The sequence below is a fragment of the Schistosoma mansoni genome (assembly GCF_000237925.1).
Source record: "Schistosoma mansoni, WGS project CABG00000000 data, chromosome 3 unplaced supercontig 0044, strain Puerto Rico, whole genome shotgun sequence".
NCBI lineage: Eukaryota > Metazoa > Platyhelminthes > Trematoda > Strigeidida > Schistosomatidae > Schistosoma > Schistosoma mansoni.
Genome location: NW_017386006.1, coordinates 390,085 through 404,977, shown reverse-complemented (window position 1 = coordinate 404,977; position 14,893 = coordinate 390,085). Strand labels below are relative to the sequence as shown.

The following is a 14,893-nucleotide window of genomic DNA, read 5'->3' as shown; positions in this document are numbered from 1 at the left end:
CAAAATGAGAGCCATAATCGGTCACTAATACCATAGGGACCTTCTCCCGACTAAAACCCCTTATTAACGCTTGGATTGCGAAGCTTTGAAAAAGCCTTAGGCCACTTAAAAAAACAACCAATGAAGAAAAGTGTATGGTATTTGCCGAGAAATGAACCATAATAGTCCGAACAAATCATCTGCCAGTCAACAGACGATAATGGCCATGGAGTCCAATTCGAAGGGTGATTTTTCGACTTCTGACATCTCCCACAATTGTGGGATATATCTCATTTATCTTCGGTCACCGATATGTGAACCTTGACAAGGATTTTATTTTCTCGACGCCCAAATATCGGTTATGAAAACCTACAAGAACAGATTTACGTAATGAAGGAGGAATAACAACACGATCATTTAAGGAGAAAATACCATCAGGAGTGGTGAACTCATCCCGCTTTGAAAAATAGATAGGAAATCTACGTTTGGGATTGGCATCCCAAACATTTTGTATAGCACTGAGTATACATTCAAAGTGTCGACGAGTTTCTCTTATGAGGTCCGGATGTCTCGCCGGTAAATGTTGCACTAATAAACAGTCTGCAGTATTAACAGGTTTATCATGTAATGATTGTCGATATATCTAGTCAACATGTTGAATTTGTTTTTGGGACTTCTGGGCTGAATCGTATAGTTATAGGCACTCAGAGTGGTACTCCATCGTTGAACCATAGCAGCTGAGGTATGTGCTAAGGATTTTTCAGAATGATAAATTAACTTTAAAGTTTCATGATCAGTAACAATAATGAATTTCTTTCCAAATAAATATTTATAGAGTCGTTTAACAGTCCAACACACAGCTAATGCTTCTCACTGAAATGGTGAATAACCTTGTTAAGCAACCATAAGTTTGCATGGAACATGATGCATCAGTAATGAGCACAGAATATATAATAGGGGAGTGATTTAGATTTAGACTCCAACTATAATTCTTTTCAACAAAACAGTTTAGGAATCATGGCTCATCATGTTCATCTCCTTTTTTGAAAGTGAATTTGATGTTTTCCGAGAACGTGTTTGTGTTCGCGAAAATTTCCAAAAAGGTTCTTTTTAATAATGACAAATGTGTCATATACATACCTGGGCCAGATTCGTGGTCTGATGATACTGGCAAAAATAAGAGACTCAATATGGGACATAAATAAATTGGCAACAATCGGAGATAATGGAGATACCATGGCTACTTTATTTGTTTGTTCATTAAAAGTCATTTTGAAAACGAACATTGTTGAATTTAAGCATAGATTCAGCGATTTCATGATTAAACAAATACTTAATGTATATCTGCTAGATAAAGTATTATCATTCTTTAGTAAACCATTAACGAAGTCTAGACATCTATCAATTGGAATACTAGTGTATAAAGATACAACATCATAGATTACCAATGTTCCGTTCTTGTAGATGGACAATACCGAGATATTTGATTCGAATTCTTATGAATCATTTACAACATTAATTAGGCTGTGTTGAAGTGGCTTAAGTATGCTACTTAGATATTTAAGATAAAGCATATGTGGGAGTACTACAAATGTATACATTTCTAATATCTACCTTCTGACACACAAAAAGTAATACGATGACAGGCCATACTAATTGAGCTTAACCAAAAATAACTTGACATTTATATATCCAGACCCATTATGATTTTGATTGTAAACGAAATATTCTGCGTTGTTTCGGTTATGACTTGCTCAAGGTCGTCGCTAACTTGTTATGACCTTACAAATTAAACAAGGATGTAACTCGCGTGAATCATTCACCAATAGAAATACGACTTCTCCGACCTTAACACGGTGACAATCAAGGATGTCCAATCAGTATGAGTAATCTCACGTCCTTATTAGTCCTTAATCCGCCTAGCCCGTCCACTTGAGTCCAGAACACCAACAGCAGCTGGTGTTATGAGAATCGTTTATTTCAAGCATACTTTGTTTATATACCAGACAGGCAGACCACATCACACCATAAAATAGAAAAGAATATTTGTACAAAATCAAGCCAAATGTGGCTGTAAGCGTGGGAGACAATAATCAATAAACTGAGTAAAACTTAGGAACAGTAAATCATATAATAATAATCAACAGGTCAAAATGAAGCTTGTAATAAGATGAACATAGATATAGATAATCTAGTTACTGAATAGTTATATAATAGGAATATACATAGAATAATAGTCCAATAATAGGTCCCGTAAGTTATCCGTACTTACTTCTTCCCTAGTATATAACAGTTTCCTTCTCACCATTTAAACTTATGTTTATTTTATTTCGGTTATTTATTCACTCTGAAAAAGTGGCTTACATTAAGTCACGAAACATAAAAAGTAAAATTTACTACTTATTGGGACGTAACAAAAAAATATACTTATTATTGCGTTCGCTTATGTTTAAATGGGGTTTATGATTAATCTGAATGACAATATAGGTCTATCACCTTGAATATGATATCATAGTTATTTTTTCTTTCTTCTCTTCTGTTTCTATGTACTATGTATATTTATTTTGCTGAAAAACTGAAGCACTGACTCAAGCATGATGATCAAAATTTCGATTCAGTAAGTATATACAGAAATCAACTTGATGAAACGTTAATATTTAGTTGATCAATATGCTGATTTCTTCAATTTAACCGTAATCTATGTTACATTTATAGAAATTAATGATTAAACTAAGTAGACTCTATTAGATAAAAACTGAAATAAGAGAACAACGGTCAAAACTTTAACAAGGCAAGTAAAATGGAGATTGTTAGATGACCAGATGTGCTAAAAATTATTCGATTAGGCAATAATTTATTGAAGACGTTTCAGTGATGCCGTAATGACCTTAAGAAAATTCAATCATTTATTAGGGTCAAAAGAAGGTTATGGATTAGTATGAGGGAATAGGAATAGGATTCAGAGTTGAAAAGTGAGGTTATTAATTAGAGTTAATGTTTTCTTCAAGAAGTGAAGTCAGCCATCATGACAAAATGCTGTTTAATCATATAGACGATTGAATTGTGTGCCAAAATTTAAGGCTTACTACTCTACATCCTATTGACTCATTCATAGATTATCGTTTCGCTGATATTTTTTAAATTTAAATTAACGTACAGTAGCTGAAATTTGATATTTGATTTCGATTTTTGGTAAAATGAAATATGTACAAATGGTTCGTTGTTGCGTTAGTTAATTATTAATGTTTGGTTTATTCTACAGGGTTTTCATTGAGTTCATTAAAGAAACATCACATTGAAATGTATTTCCATCACTTGATCTTGAGGGCAGATTTCAAACTAGTTTGTGTGCCTATCAACATTTATAAAGTTAAAGTGTTTGAAGTCAATTATGAATTTAGTTATTGAAGTAAAAAAATGACAACTTTGGATTAAGGTCAATTTCGTTAGTTTCCGGGCTTAAACATCAAAGGACAAACATTGAGTTAGGAAAATGTAAAGTGTTTTCAAACATTATATAGCCGTTCTGGTCACTAACCGTCAGAAGCATCATTCTTAGTTGCTTCCTTTTATGGTACAATAAATATTGACCGAGGAGATGGTAGTTTAAGAAAATAAAACACACAAGTATTTTTAATAATAGATGGCTTAAATTAGTTGATCACACGTTAGTGGTGAGAACAGCTTGATTGTAACAATTCAGACTGTGAAACTGGGTTTCCTAAGTCTAAAACCACTAGGGAACATCAACTCCATCAGGACTGGAGATACGCCTTATTATTGAGTACTAGATAACACAAAACTTATTTCTTTGGTTTACTGTCAACTGTTTCTAACCGACCTATCTTTGGTATTTCAGTCTGTTGAGTTGCTTTCAGTCACTTCCTAGTGACTAACAGAAAGCCTTGTCAGGTGTACCATCTTCACACAATAGTTTCTGATGTGGCTTATTACCCACGTTTCAGATTCTAGTGGAACGTCATCAATGTGTCCAACATAACATTTACATGTTACGTTTATTCAGAAAGAATATGAATTCACTGTCGGAATTGTTCAGTTTGAGTGAATATATAAAAAAGGTAAATTTTGTAACATTTTGGATTCCTAGGTAGGAAAGTGTATGGTAATTTCTGTGGTATTTTGAGCGAAGAAGCAAATATAAGATTGTGGCTAAACGCTTCATCATTCTTTTATAAATCGATTATCCACAGTATTATTATGATTCCACTAAAAACATTTAAACTGATAAGATGGGTTGCGTAATAATTGAACATGATTTGAAGAGTTTACGTAAGTTAAGAGAAATAACTGAATAGAAATGTATGACTAAAGGGGTGAATTTAATGTACATAAAATGAGAATTTGGTAAAGAAAAACGACATGACAAAATGAACACTATCATAATAATGACAAAAATGATTCATCGGGGTAGCAATAGGTTGATTACTGTCTCTTTTTGAGTACATAAATCAGGTTCAAGTTTTTTTTTATCACAATCGCTTCAGCAAACAGAAGTGAAGCAGTGTTTCTTTATCTTGAGGAATGTCAGTGGTGTGCCCGGCATCAAGTAAATGCTGAGTTACTATACTGCTAAGAGCCGTTGCCCTTTGTAGGTTCAAGTTCTTTTGAACATGTTTGGAAATGCAAACATGTGCTCTTCCCTCGATTCTTCTAATGTATGCACTTTGGCACGTTCATGTAAATTGAAATTACTGAGAAAAGAGGACCTGCCAATTTTTGTTTGTTTGAGCAAGCAGTTGATTTCACATAAATTCGTCAATTTTGCTAATGGATAGTCCGCCTTCAACACGAAATTCACCCTGTGATTTCATTTCCTTTGAGTTAAGTATGATAACTTGTCACTTGTTTGAATCGTTGAAAACGCATAAGTTAAATTGTATTCTAATTGGTATTATATGACATGAACTGCAACAACTTGGTTAGAACGTACTTGTAACGATCACATTAACAAAATGGTGAGATGAACAAGAAAAAATCACAATAAATTGTGAGATAGATAAAACCTGGTTTGAGGAATAACAAATCATCATCACATAGACTGTTAAATCTATCAAAGCGTCTAAATCACATAATTAAGGCACGTGCGATTAGTGAAAAAAGCGGTTCCTTATTGAATAATATACATAAATTAGCTACAAACCCCAAATTGCGAGGTATTTGTGGCGTTTATCGAGTTCATTAGTCTGAAATAAAAATTAAGAATAATTAAAACATACGATAGTGCTAATAGTAGCTGATAGTTATGTAGTGCCGCGATTCGTTAATCGTTCGTTTCGATAATCGATATAATTCTAATCTTAACGGCGCGTAAAATCAGAAGACAAAGGATAGCAGCAACTACAGTTTATTGTCGAATAACTCAGGTCAGAAAGTTAGCAACACCTGAGCGAATAATAACGAGCGAGTGAACAGGCGAATAAGCGAAGGAAGTGAACGAGGCGAAAGATGATGCGTATTGGAGATGGCTGGGAAGCCAACTCGATTTAAGCAAGCGTTAATCAACATTTATAGTCGGACAAAAATGAGTGACAGACATACGATGAATAAGATACGAAGTGTACACATATACGCTCATATAAAAGTATAGTCAAGGTCAATAAGCGAATATATAACAAGATCAAAATATGACTCATGACAGGCGAATTGGCTTGGCCAGTAGCTAGGATAAAGTATATGGGCTTAACATATAAACTGATACTACAGTTATGTCTAAAATTGATAACAGTTTATCAACAAGCGAAAACGGGACCAATAGCAAACGATATGGAAACCGTTGCGCTTAAATAAGGAGTCAACGACGATGCAAAAACTGAGAATAGCTGCCACGGGGATTGAAGGGAAGTAATTATAATGATAAATACAATAAATGTTATAAGTATATGTAGAATATTACACGACAAACTTGCATTACAACATACGCGTAGACATTGCTATAAGTACAATCATTTACTGATTATGAATAAGTTATGTAAAACACATACACAAAAGAGTTGAACGAAAGAGAATAAAGACGGAGAACATAGAGAGACTTAATATAGAATAAATTTATTCACGATCCACATTGGATATCAGATTTTGCCAATATTGGATAGCCTGTTACATTCGGAAGTTCGCCAATAGGAGGCACAAAATCCGAATGCTTCGCCAAACTTAATGATTTTTACTGTTATGTTGATTGATGACTTACTGATAGGACTGTTTGTAGTATTTCGATGGAGACGACTACGAATAATTAAATACATATATTAAATTTTGCTAATGATGTATGTTTTAAATTTTTCACTAACATCACATTCCATCTCGAAATTTTCCGCGATGTGAATTACCTATTATAAGGATAGCTTTATCAAGATTATTCAGCGTTTTCGAACTCACTCTAGAGCATTATTTTGCATGTTTGCATAACTTTCGTGTTTATCTTGTGGAAGTCAGTTAACTTCACGGATCGATATTTGGGAGTGAATACTGAAGAACGCTATCATCCCAGTGTGAGGTTTCACACACTTGATCATGTCAAAGATAGAACTCAATCTCGACTATGTTCCCTTTGCGCCTCCACTGACATCCTGTAGGACTGAGGTGTATCTACGATTGACTGATAATTGAGTAGTTACCAATGCCATGTATGTCTAATCTCTCATGAGCTGATCCAATTCTATCGACCAAACTGAAATATGGTCAGTATTAGTCAAAGTGACCTGACATCTCGATTTCTATCGATCACCACTATGAAGGACTTGAAATACAAGACGTTGTTCACTACTCAGTGACCAACTAATTGTGAAATGGTTATTGTTTGGTCAACGTTGAATACTGATTCAGTCGATTAGACCTTCTATCGAAACTTAGTAGATACATTTGATTTCGGAGTCAATCATAACACTATTCATATCTTTATAGTAATCATGCTTTATCTTGGTTAGTGAATTGAAAAATAAGAATCTGGAGACTTCACTTCTGAACATATTTCATTGCGAATCGATTGTCAACACATTTCAGGTGATGAATATGAACTGGATAGATGAATCAAACTCATTGTAATCTACTGTGGTGTAGTATTTGAATTACTTGTGAAAGTCAATGTAAAAGGAGAGAAAAGAATTACTGAGTGCTGAAGACATGTAGTGGTTCTGTTTCAAACTGAATGCTTTTGAGTTGTTGAAAACAAAACTGAAATTTCGATAATGTAATGAGAAGACGAAGATTATCAGAACTATGTGATATATTAGCGCAATACATTTCGAACAATCTGATCACACATATACTTGTTAAGAACATTTATATATAAAAATAAAAGGTCAACTAGACATTGACATGTACGGATTAGTCATTCATTATAATACTACGTTCTGTACGAAGACAGTTCGGTTTGAAACAACTACCTTATATAATGTGTTTTAAACAGGGTTCAATGTATTGTCTCCTTGCGATTATCCGTAAGTATAATCTAAGGCAAGTGAGGATGAATGAACCAAAGTTTATACGTAGATGAGTACTTTAAAAACGCGAATATTCTGTCATTCTTTTCTTTCAACTACCATGTTCATCCTGTATAATGATTGGTAATCTACGTGAACAGATCAAGTGTGCGTTGCAATTAGTCTGGATTGATTGGCGCGAATAAAAATAATAAATTTCCGTAGTGTCTTTTGTTTTTAAATACATTTTACCCACCTGTTCTTACAATGCACAAACTGTCACAATGACCTATTACAGTTTGCAAATTTAATTTGTAAGAATACAAAAACGGTTTCAACAGATTTCATCTTCCAGTGATCAGGAAGATCAAACTGGGGAATTTTATAAATGAGAAGTCGATATGATGACGAGAAGGAACCTAATGTATCTAACAGACATTCATTGGTAAGAATGATTTGAAAGATAAGAATGAAGGATTGGTAAGAATGAAATAATATTGATTATTGATGTGAACAAATGATGGATGGAATACATTGACGATTTACCATCACTAATTCATGGTTGATATATTTTAGTTTGATGCAATTCGTAAAGAAACAGGAATGGGAAACTGAGATGTGTAAATTTAAGTTATTTATTTACTTAACGGTGGATATACAGTCGTTCGACTTTCATCTCTGTCTTCACTTCGACCTTGGCGACTTGAATCGAACCTTGCAATGTTTTCTGAAGTGTGATTAGCAGACAGCTGATGATGATTTATGTTTTCAGACTGTCTTCTGCTTTCAGAGGATTGCTTATCATCCCTCGATGTTTTCGACTTATGTCCACCTAACATAACTCCATGTCGTTCGTCTTGGACGTATCCACCAAATTTACTACGCTTTCGACCCTCCGAAATATATCCATTCACATCAAACACATCACGTATCTTCTTTCTATCGAAACTGTCTGCCTCACCATAACTTTCGAATGTGGAACTTCGTTCTTTTCGACCATTGTAATCGTAGCCAGAACGTCTTCTGAATGTGGTTCTCACATGTGATTTACTGCCTCGTCTACGCTTTCCAAGGAATGTTTGGTAACCTTTAGTATAAATATCACTTCTTCTTTGATTTGAGTATTTCAGTCGGAATACTTCATCTGAGGAGTGGAATCCGACTACATCATTTCTATTTGAGTGTTCATCACTTCTGTTTCCATGAGAATTTCGATTTTCTTTTTGCCTCGATTGCTTTGTATTCATGTGAGTATTATGTGAGTTTGAGTCTGATTCTCTCATTTCACATGTTATATTAGTTTCTGTTGTCTCTGGCATCTGTGCACTGTTAACGTTTAGACATAGAAGTGAGTATAGAGTAATTGCGAATAACAAATATATGAAATCTGTTCTCATTTTAATTAGTTAGTAGTGAAGACCATTGAGTTATGTGGTTAAATTTATCCTTTATTTCTATGTGTCGCATATTGATATTTACTGATTTGGTTATTTATTGTAATTCACTTGTTCGTAAAAACTGATTTTAAATTCGTATTTAGTGAACATGTGATGAAATGTCAGCAGTGCATTCTAGTTAATCGACATTTGGCGTATTTAAATACATCTGTACCATGGTTAAATCATGATGGCAATATTCTTGGAATACTTAATAATTTTTAAAAATCTGTTTAATTTTTTTTCATTAGGTATATAGCTAAATGAATTTTGTTAAATCCATAGTGTATTTGGTATCAACTGTGTGTTCTTCACTGAAGAAATTTATATGGTCAAATATTTATTTCAGAATGGGATTTTTAAAGATTGCAGTAATTTCAATGTTTGAGTTCATGAGTCAATATAAGATAGATCACCATTAAAACCCTAGAAGGACTGGAAGACCGTTTCGTCCTAATATGAGAATTCTCAGGTGAAGGTGTCCACGATCCAGCACGCGAAATTCGTTGTCATAGATATTTTGTATACTCGTTTAGTGATGCCACAGAGAAAAGTTGGTTTAATTCGTCGCAAGTTATAGATTGGGCTAGCAATTATCAATTCATTTGTAAGTTTGTTCAAGAGTCATTGAGGTAACCTACGTAACAAGCTGCACAGAACCAATGATATCTCAATGTCACAAAGTATGTTTTTATGAGATTTTTAAACAAAATTTTTAAATGGCTGTATTTGTCGTTTATTTGTATTTCTAAACAGTACAGAAATATTTAAATTGGATAAATAAATTGTGACTATCAATGAAATTCAGGATAAGCATTTCAATCTATTTGGGACCCTTCAGTTGGATTTACAGTTGGACCACAGTGTTAATGTTCACTTTGGAATTCAAACTCAGTACCTTTAACGACAAACATTTAACAAATTATTATATGTGAAAAATTATTATATTTGAAATAGTCTCAGCGATTGAAATATAAATAATTCCAACGTTTCGTCCAGCTAACTTGTCTGGACTTCTTCAGGGAAATAATCAAAATCAAAATCATCAAAGAAATATATAGTGTTTTTTTAACAATCATATCAAAATCTCTACTACTTTTTAATCCAATCATATTTGGATGTCGAAGTTTTTTTAAACAGGATAATATGAGTGAGTTGAATGAGAATCAAGTGAAAAGTTCAACGATGTAAAATAAAAGGAGACTGTATAAATTGTGTGTACGTATGTATAATATGAGTTATTAATGAATGATATTCAGTGTTGATTTGTTTCTATGTGAAGTAAAGATAAGAATAAAAGTGCAAAATGAAGGTTGAAAAGTTTTTTCTGAATCATCGAAATTGCAAATAAAATGAGAATCATCAAGTACATAATTGTAATGCTAAACATAACTCATATTGATTTCAGTCATAATAACGATTCATGTGAAGTAAACAGGTTGAATAAAAGAAAAGGTCAAATTACTTGTTGATGAATATTTGCCAAGTGGTAGCTAGCTGAATACCATCCTTTCTGTTTAGGCTGTTCTTATTCGCCCATATATACAGCGCTTCTGCTGTCAATCTTTCTTTATGAGTGTTGAAACCTTTCTGAAGTATTTTGGCCCCTTCAAAATTAATCATGTGTCCCGTTTCCAACGCATGTAACGCTATTGCAGACTTATTCTCAAGTTTCCTTAAGTCAACCGAAGTTTTGGGAACATTTTTTAAACATTGTTTGTGTTCCTTCAACCTTACCTTCAATTGTCTGGATGTTTCTCCAACATAAGCCGCATTACAATCTTGACAATTGATCTCATAGACAATATTTTGTTGTTCTTCCTTTGGTAACCTATCCTTAACCTTCACCAATGACGATCTTATAGTGTCACATGTTCTAAAATACACTCTCATATCATGCTTGTTTAAGATCCGTTTGATTTCTTCCGATGTTTCACTACGGTATGGTATGACTACAGTGAACTTCCAATCTTTCTGTACACATTGTAGTTTAGCTTTTCTTTCCTTTCTAACAATCTTCTTTAAAAACTCTTTTGGGTAGTTGTTATCCCTAAGTGTAGACAAAATCCTGTTCAATTCATATTGTTGGTCTTCCTTATCTGTAACAAGCTTAAGACTTCTGTTAATTAAATTTTTAACAACTGTGACTTTCGTACATAAAGCATGAGCCGAATCAAAATCTAAGTATCTTTCTGAATGTGTTGATTTTCTGAAAACATTTATTTTCAACTTCCTATTATTAAGTCTTCGCTCAACCATACAGTCGAGAAATGCCAGTTTGTGGTCAACAGACTCTATTTCCTTCGTTAGATTAATTTGTTCCGAAATGTTGTTCACATTTGCAAACAATTCTTCCAAATAGTCCTGTTTAATAATAACAAAAATGTCATCTACATACCGTAGCCAGACCTTTGGTGGAAAAACACTTCTTGCGATTGCACTAGTTTCGAGTGAATGCATGAATAAATTCGCTACAATCGGAGAAACTGGTGAGCCCATAGCTATACCTTCTTTTTGTCTGTATAGATCTCCTCGAAATATGAATAGGGTGGATCTTAAACATAGTTCCAAACATTTGATAAACTCAGATGGATCTAACGGGTAACGTAAATTTAAATCCAAATCAGATTCTAAACAAGCATAAATAATATCCAACGCTCTGTTGATAGGTACGTTAGTAAATAAGGAAGACACATCAAAACTTGCCATTACTTCATCCTCTTCTATATATATCCTATATATTCTATATATATCCTCGTCTATATAAATAGACCACAATTATCGCCTTTCAATATTATACCAGCAATTGAACCAGCATTGAATATACTTCCTAATGAAACAGCGAATGAATTGAGGAATAAGTTAATTTCCGCGTTATTACGTCAAAAATCACAAAAATCTAATATGACTAAAAATGAGTTACATGCATTGAAGCAACTGAGAAATGATAAGACAATTATCATTACAAAAACAGATAAAGGTAACACTACAGTCATTATGAACAAAATTGACTACGAGAAAAAAGCCAAGGAACATCTACAAGAGGGACCTTATGAACTAATCAAAGATGCGAAAAGCAGAACGACGCTCAATAAACTTAAGGCGGAAACAAGTAAAATCTTACATTCGTTAAAGGTCAAACTCGGAACGCCATTATGGTTTTTGCTAAATCCAAAAAGTTGTAACACTTGTCGATTCTATGGACTCCCGAAGATTCACAAGGATAGTATTCCACTAAGACCAGTGGTCGATTTCACAAATTCACCGACTTACAACCTAGCGAAATACTTAGCTAGGATACTAAAACCGTATGAAAAACTGATTAATCATGGAATTAAAAACTCTATGAAATTTAAAAATATTATTGATACCATCGACATAGAAGAGGATGAAGTAATGGCAAGTTTTGATGTTTCTTCCTTATTTACTAACGTACCTATCAACAGAGCGTTGGATATTATTTATGCTTGTTTAGAATCTGATTTGGATTTAAATTTACGTTACCCGTTAGATCCATCTGAGTTTATCAAATGTTTGGAACTATGTTTAAGATCCACCCTATTCATATTTCGAGGAGATCTATACAGACAAAAAGAAGGTATAGCTATGGGCTCACCAGTTTCTCCGATTGTAGCGAATTTATTCATGCATTCACTCGAAACTAGTGCAATCGCAAGAAGTGTTTTTCCACCAAAGGTCTGGCTACGGTATGTAGATGACATTTTTGTTATTATTAAACAGGACTATTTGGAAGAATTGTTTGCAAATGTGAACAACATTTCGGAACAAATTAATCTAACGAAGGAAATAGAGTCTGTTGACCACAAACTGGCATTTCTCGACTGTATGGTTGAGCGAAGACTTAATAATAGGAAGTTGAAAATAAATGTTTTCAGAAAATCAACACATTCAGAAAGATACTTAGATTTTGATTCGGCTCATGCTTTATGTACGAAAGTCACAGTTGTTAAAAATTTAATTAACAGAAGTCTTAAGCTTGTTACAGATAAGGAAGACCAACAATATGAATTGAACAGGATTTTGTCTACACTTAGGGATAACAACTACCCAAAAGAGTTTTTAAAGAAGATTGTTAGAAAGGAAAGAAAAGCTAAACTACAATGTGTACAGAAAGATTGGAAGTTCACTGTAGTCATACCATACCGTAGTGAAACATCGGAAGAAATCAAACGGATCTTAAACAAGCATGATATGAGAGTGTATTTTAGAACATGTGACACTATAAGATCGTCATTGGTGAAGGTTAAGGATAGGTTACCAAAGGAAGAACAACAAAATATTGTCTATGAGATCAATTGTCAAGATTGTAATGCGGCTTATGTTGGAGAAACATCCAGACAATTGAAGGTAAGGTTGAAGGAACACAAACAATGTTTAAAAAATGTTCCCAAAACTTCGGTTGACTTAAGGAAACTTGAGAATAAGTCTGCAATAGCGTTACATGCGTTGGAAACGGGACACATGATTAATTTTGAAGGGGCCAAAATACTTCAGAAAGGTTTCAACACTCATAAAGAAAGATTGACAGCAGAAGCGCTGTATATATGGGCGAATAAGAACAGCCTAAACAGAAAGGATGGTATTCAGCTAGCTACCACTTGGCAAATATTCATCAACAAGTAATTTGACCTTTTCTTTTATTCAACCTGTTTACTTCACATGAATCGTTATTATGACTGAAATCAATATGAGTTATGTTTAGCATTACAATTATGTACTTGATGATTCTCATTTTATTTGCAATTTCGATGATTCAGAAAAAACTTTTCAACCTTCATTTTGCACTTTTATTCTTATCTTTACTTCACATAGAAACAAATCAACACTGAATATCATTCATTAATAACTCATATTATACATACGTACACACAATTTATACAGTCTCCTTTTATTTTACATCGTTGAACTTTTCACTTGATTCTCATTCAACTCACTCATATTATCCTGTTTAAAAAAACTTCGACATCCAAATATGATTGGATTAAAAAGTAGTAGAGATTTTGATATGATTGTTAAAAAAACACTATATATTTCTTTGATGATTTTGATTTTGATTATTTCCCTGAAGAAGTCCAGACAAGTTAGCTGGACGAAACGTTGGAATTATTTATATTTCAATCGCTGAGACTATTTCAAATATAATAATTTTTCACATATAATGAATTCTCTATACTCGGCGCCCAATTATTGTCAAACTATTCGTTCTAACCTTGACGAATATTCGTTTAAATTTAACAAATTATCTAGAAAAATACTTATTCTATATAGTCTCTAGCTTGGCTAGCGGTTACGATAGTTTTATCATCATTAGTAAAGACTTGGATTATCCCTTTATTGATGTTTAGGAATGAATTTTGGTTATTCATTGATATAATTGATATAAGCTGACGTATAACGGTATAAAAATCATACTCGTTGAACAATTCGATGGACTCATGAAATCAGTAGTTCATTGGACTATGATTTGAACGTTTGAAGCTATAGGTTACGGTTTTGCATCCCGGATTCTGATATATCCGACTAACGAATCTTAAATAGAAAGATACGCATATCCTTGATTTCAAAGTTATACGCAAATCATCTACTCTAAATAACTTACAACAAAATGGCCATATCTAAGCGACCCACTCACGATCCACAAACAAAAACAATGATTGAACAACATCTAGTCCTGGATACTAAGAATAGGATAATTCAGATCCTTACCAATAGCGATGTATTCGTGATAATATCTACTTCGAGTTTTTTATCTTACATATTCTGAATACGGGTTCGAGTAGTATTAATCACTGATTGTTTTGGTTTAACAAACTCAGATGATTACTTTGATAATTTGTCAAATCTCATGAATCTACATAATAGGAATTGATAATTGTTTGGTTTTAGTAAATAACATTTTAAATAAACTTATCAGTGTGCATAATACTGCAAAGTTGATAAAGGTCACTATTATGACAGTATAAACAAAATTATTAATAAGCTTTTAACATATATTAATTTCATGATAGAAAGAAAAGT

At 33.2% G+C, this 14,893-nt stretch overlaps 1 protein-coding gene across 1 annotated transcript; it reads right to left on the bottom strand.

The window, feature by feature from the left end:
- Positions 1-8,053: 8,053 nt before the first annotated feature.
- Positions 8,054-8,815, bottom strand: Smp_112450 (Trematode Eggshell Synthesis domain containing protein; the record flags this gene model as incomplete). Its single annotated transcript, XM_018791416.1, has 1 exon — positions 8,054-8,815. One exon carries the CDS (start codon positions 8,813-8,815, stop codon positions 8,054-8,056), a length of 762 nt encoding a protein of 253 aa, XP_018645364.1.
- Positions 8,816-14,893: the final 6,078 nt, after the last annotated feature.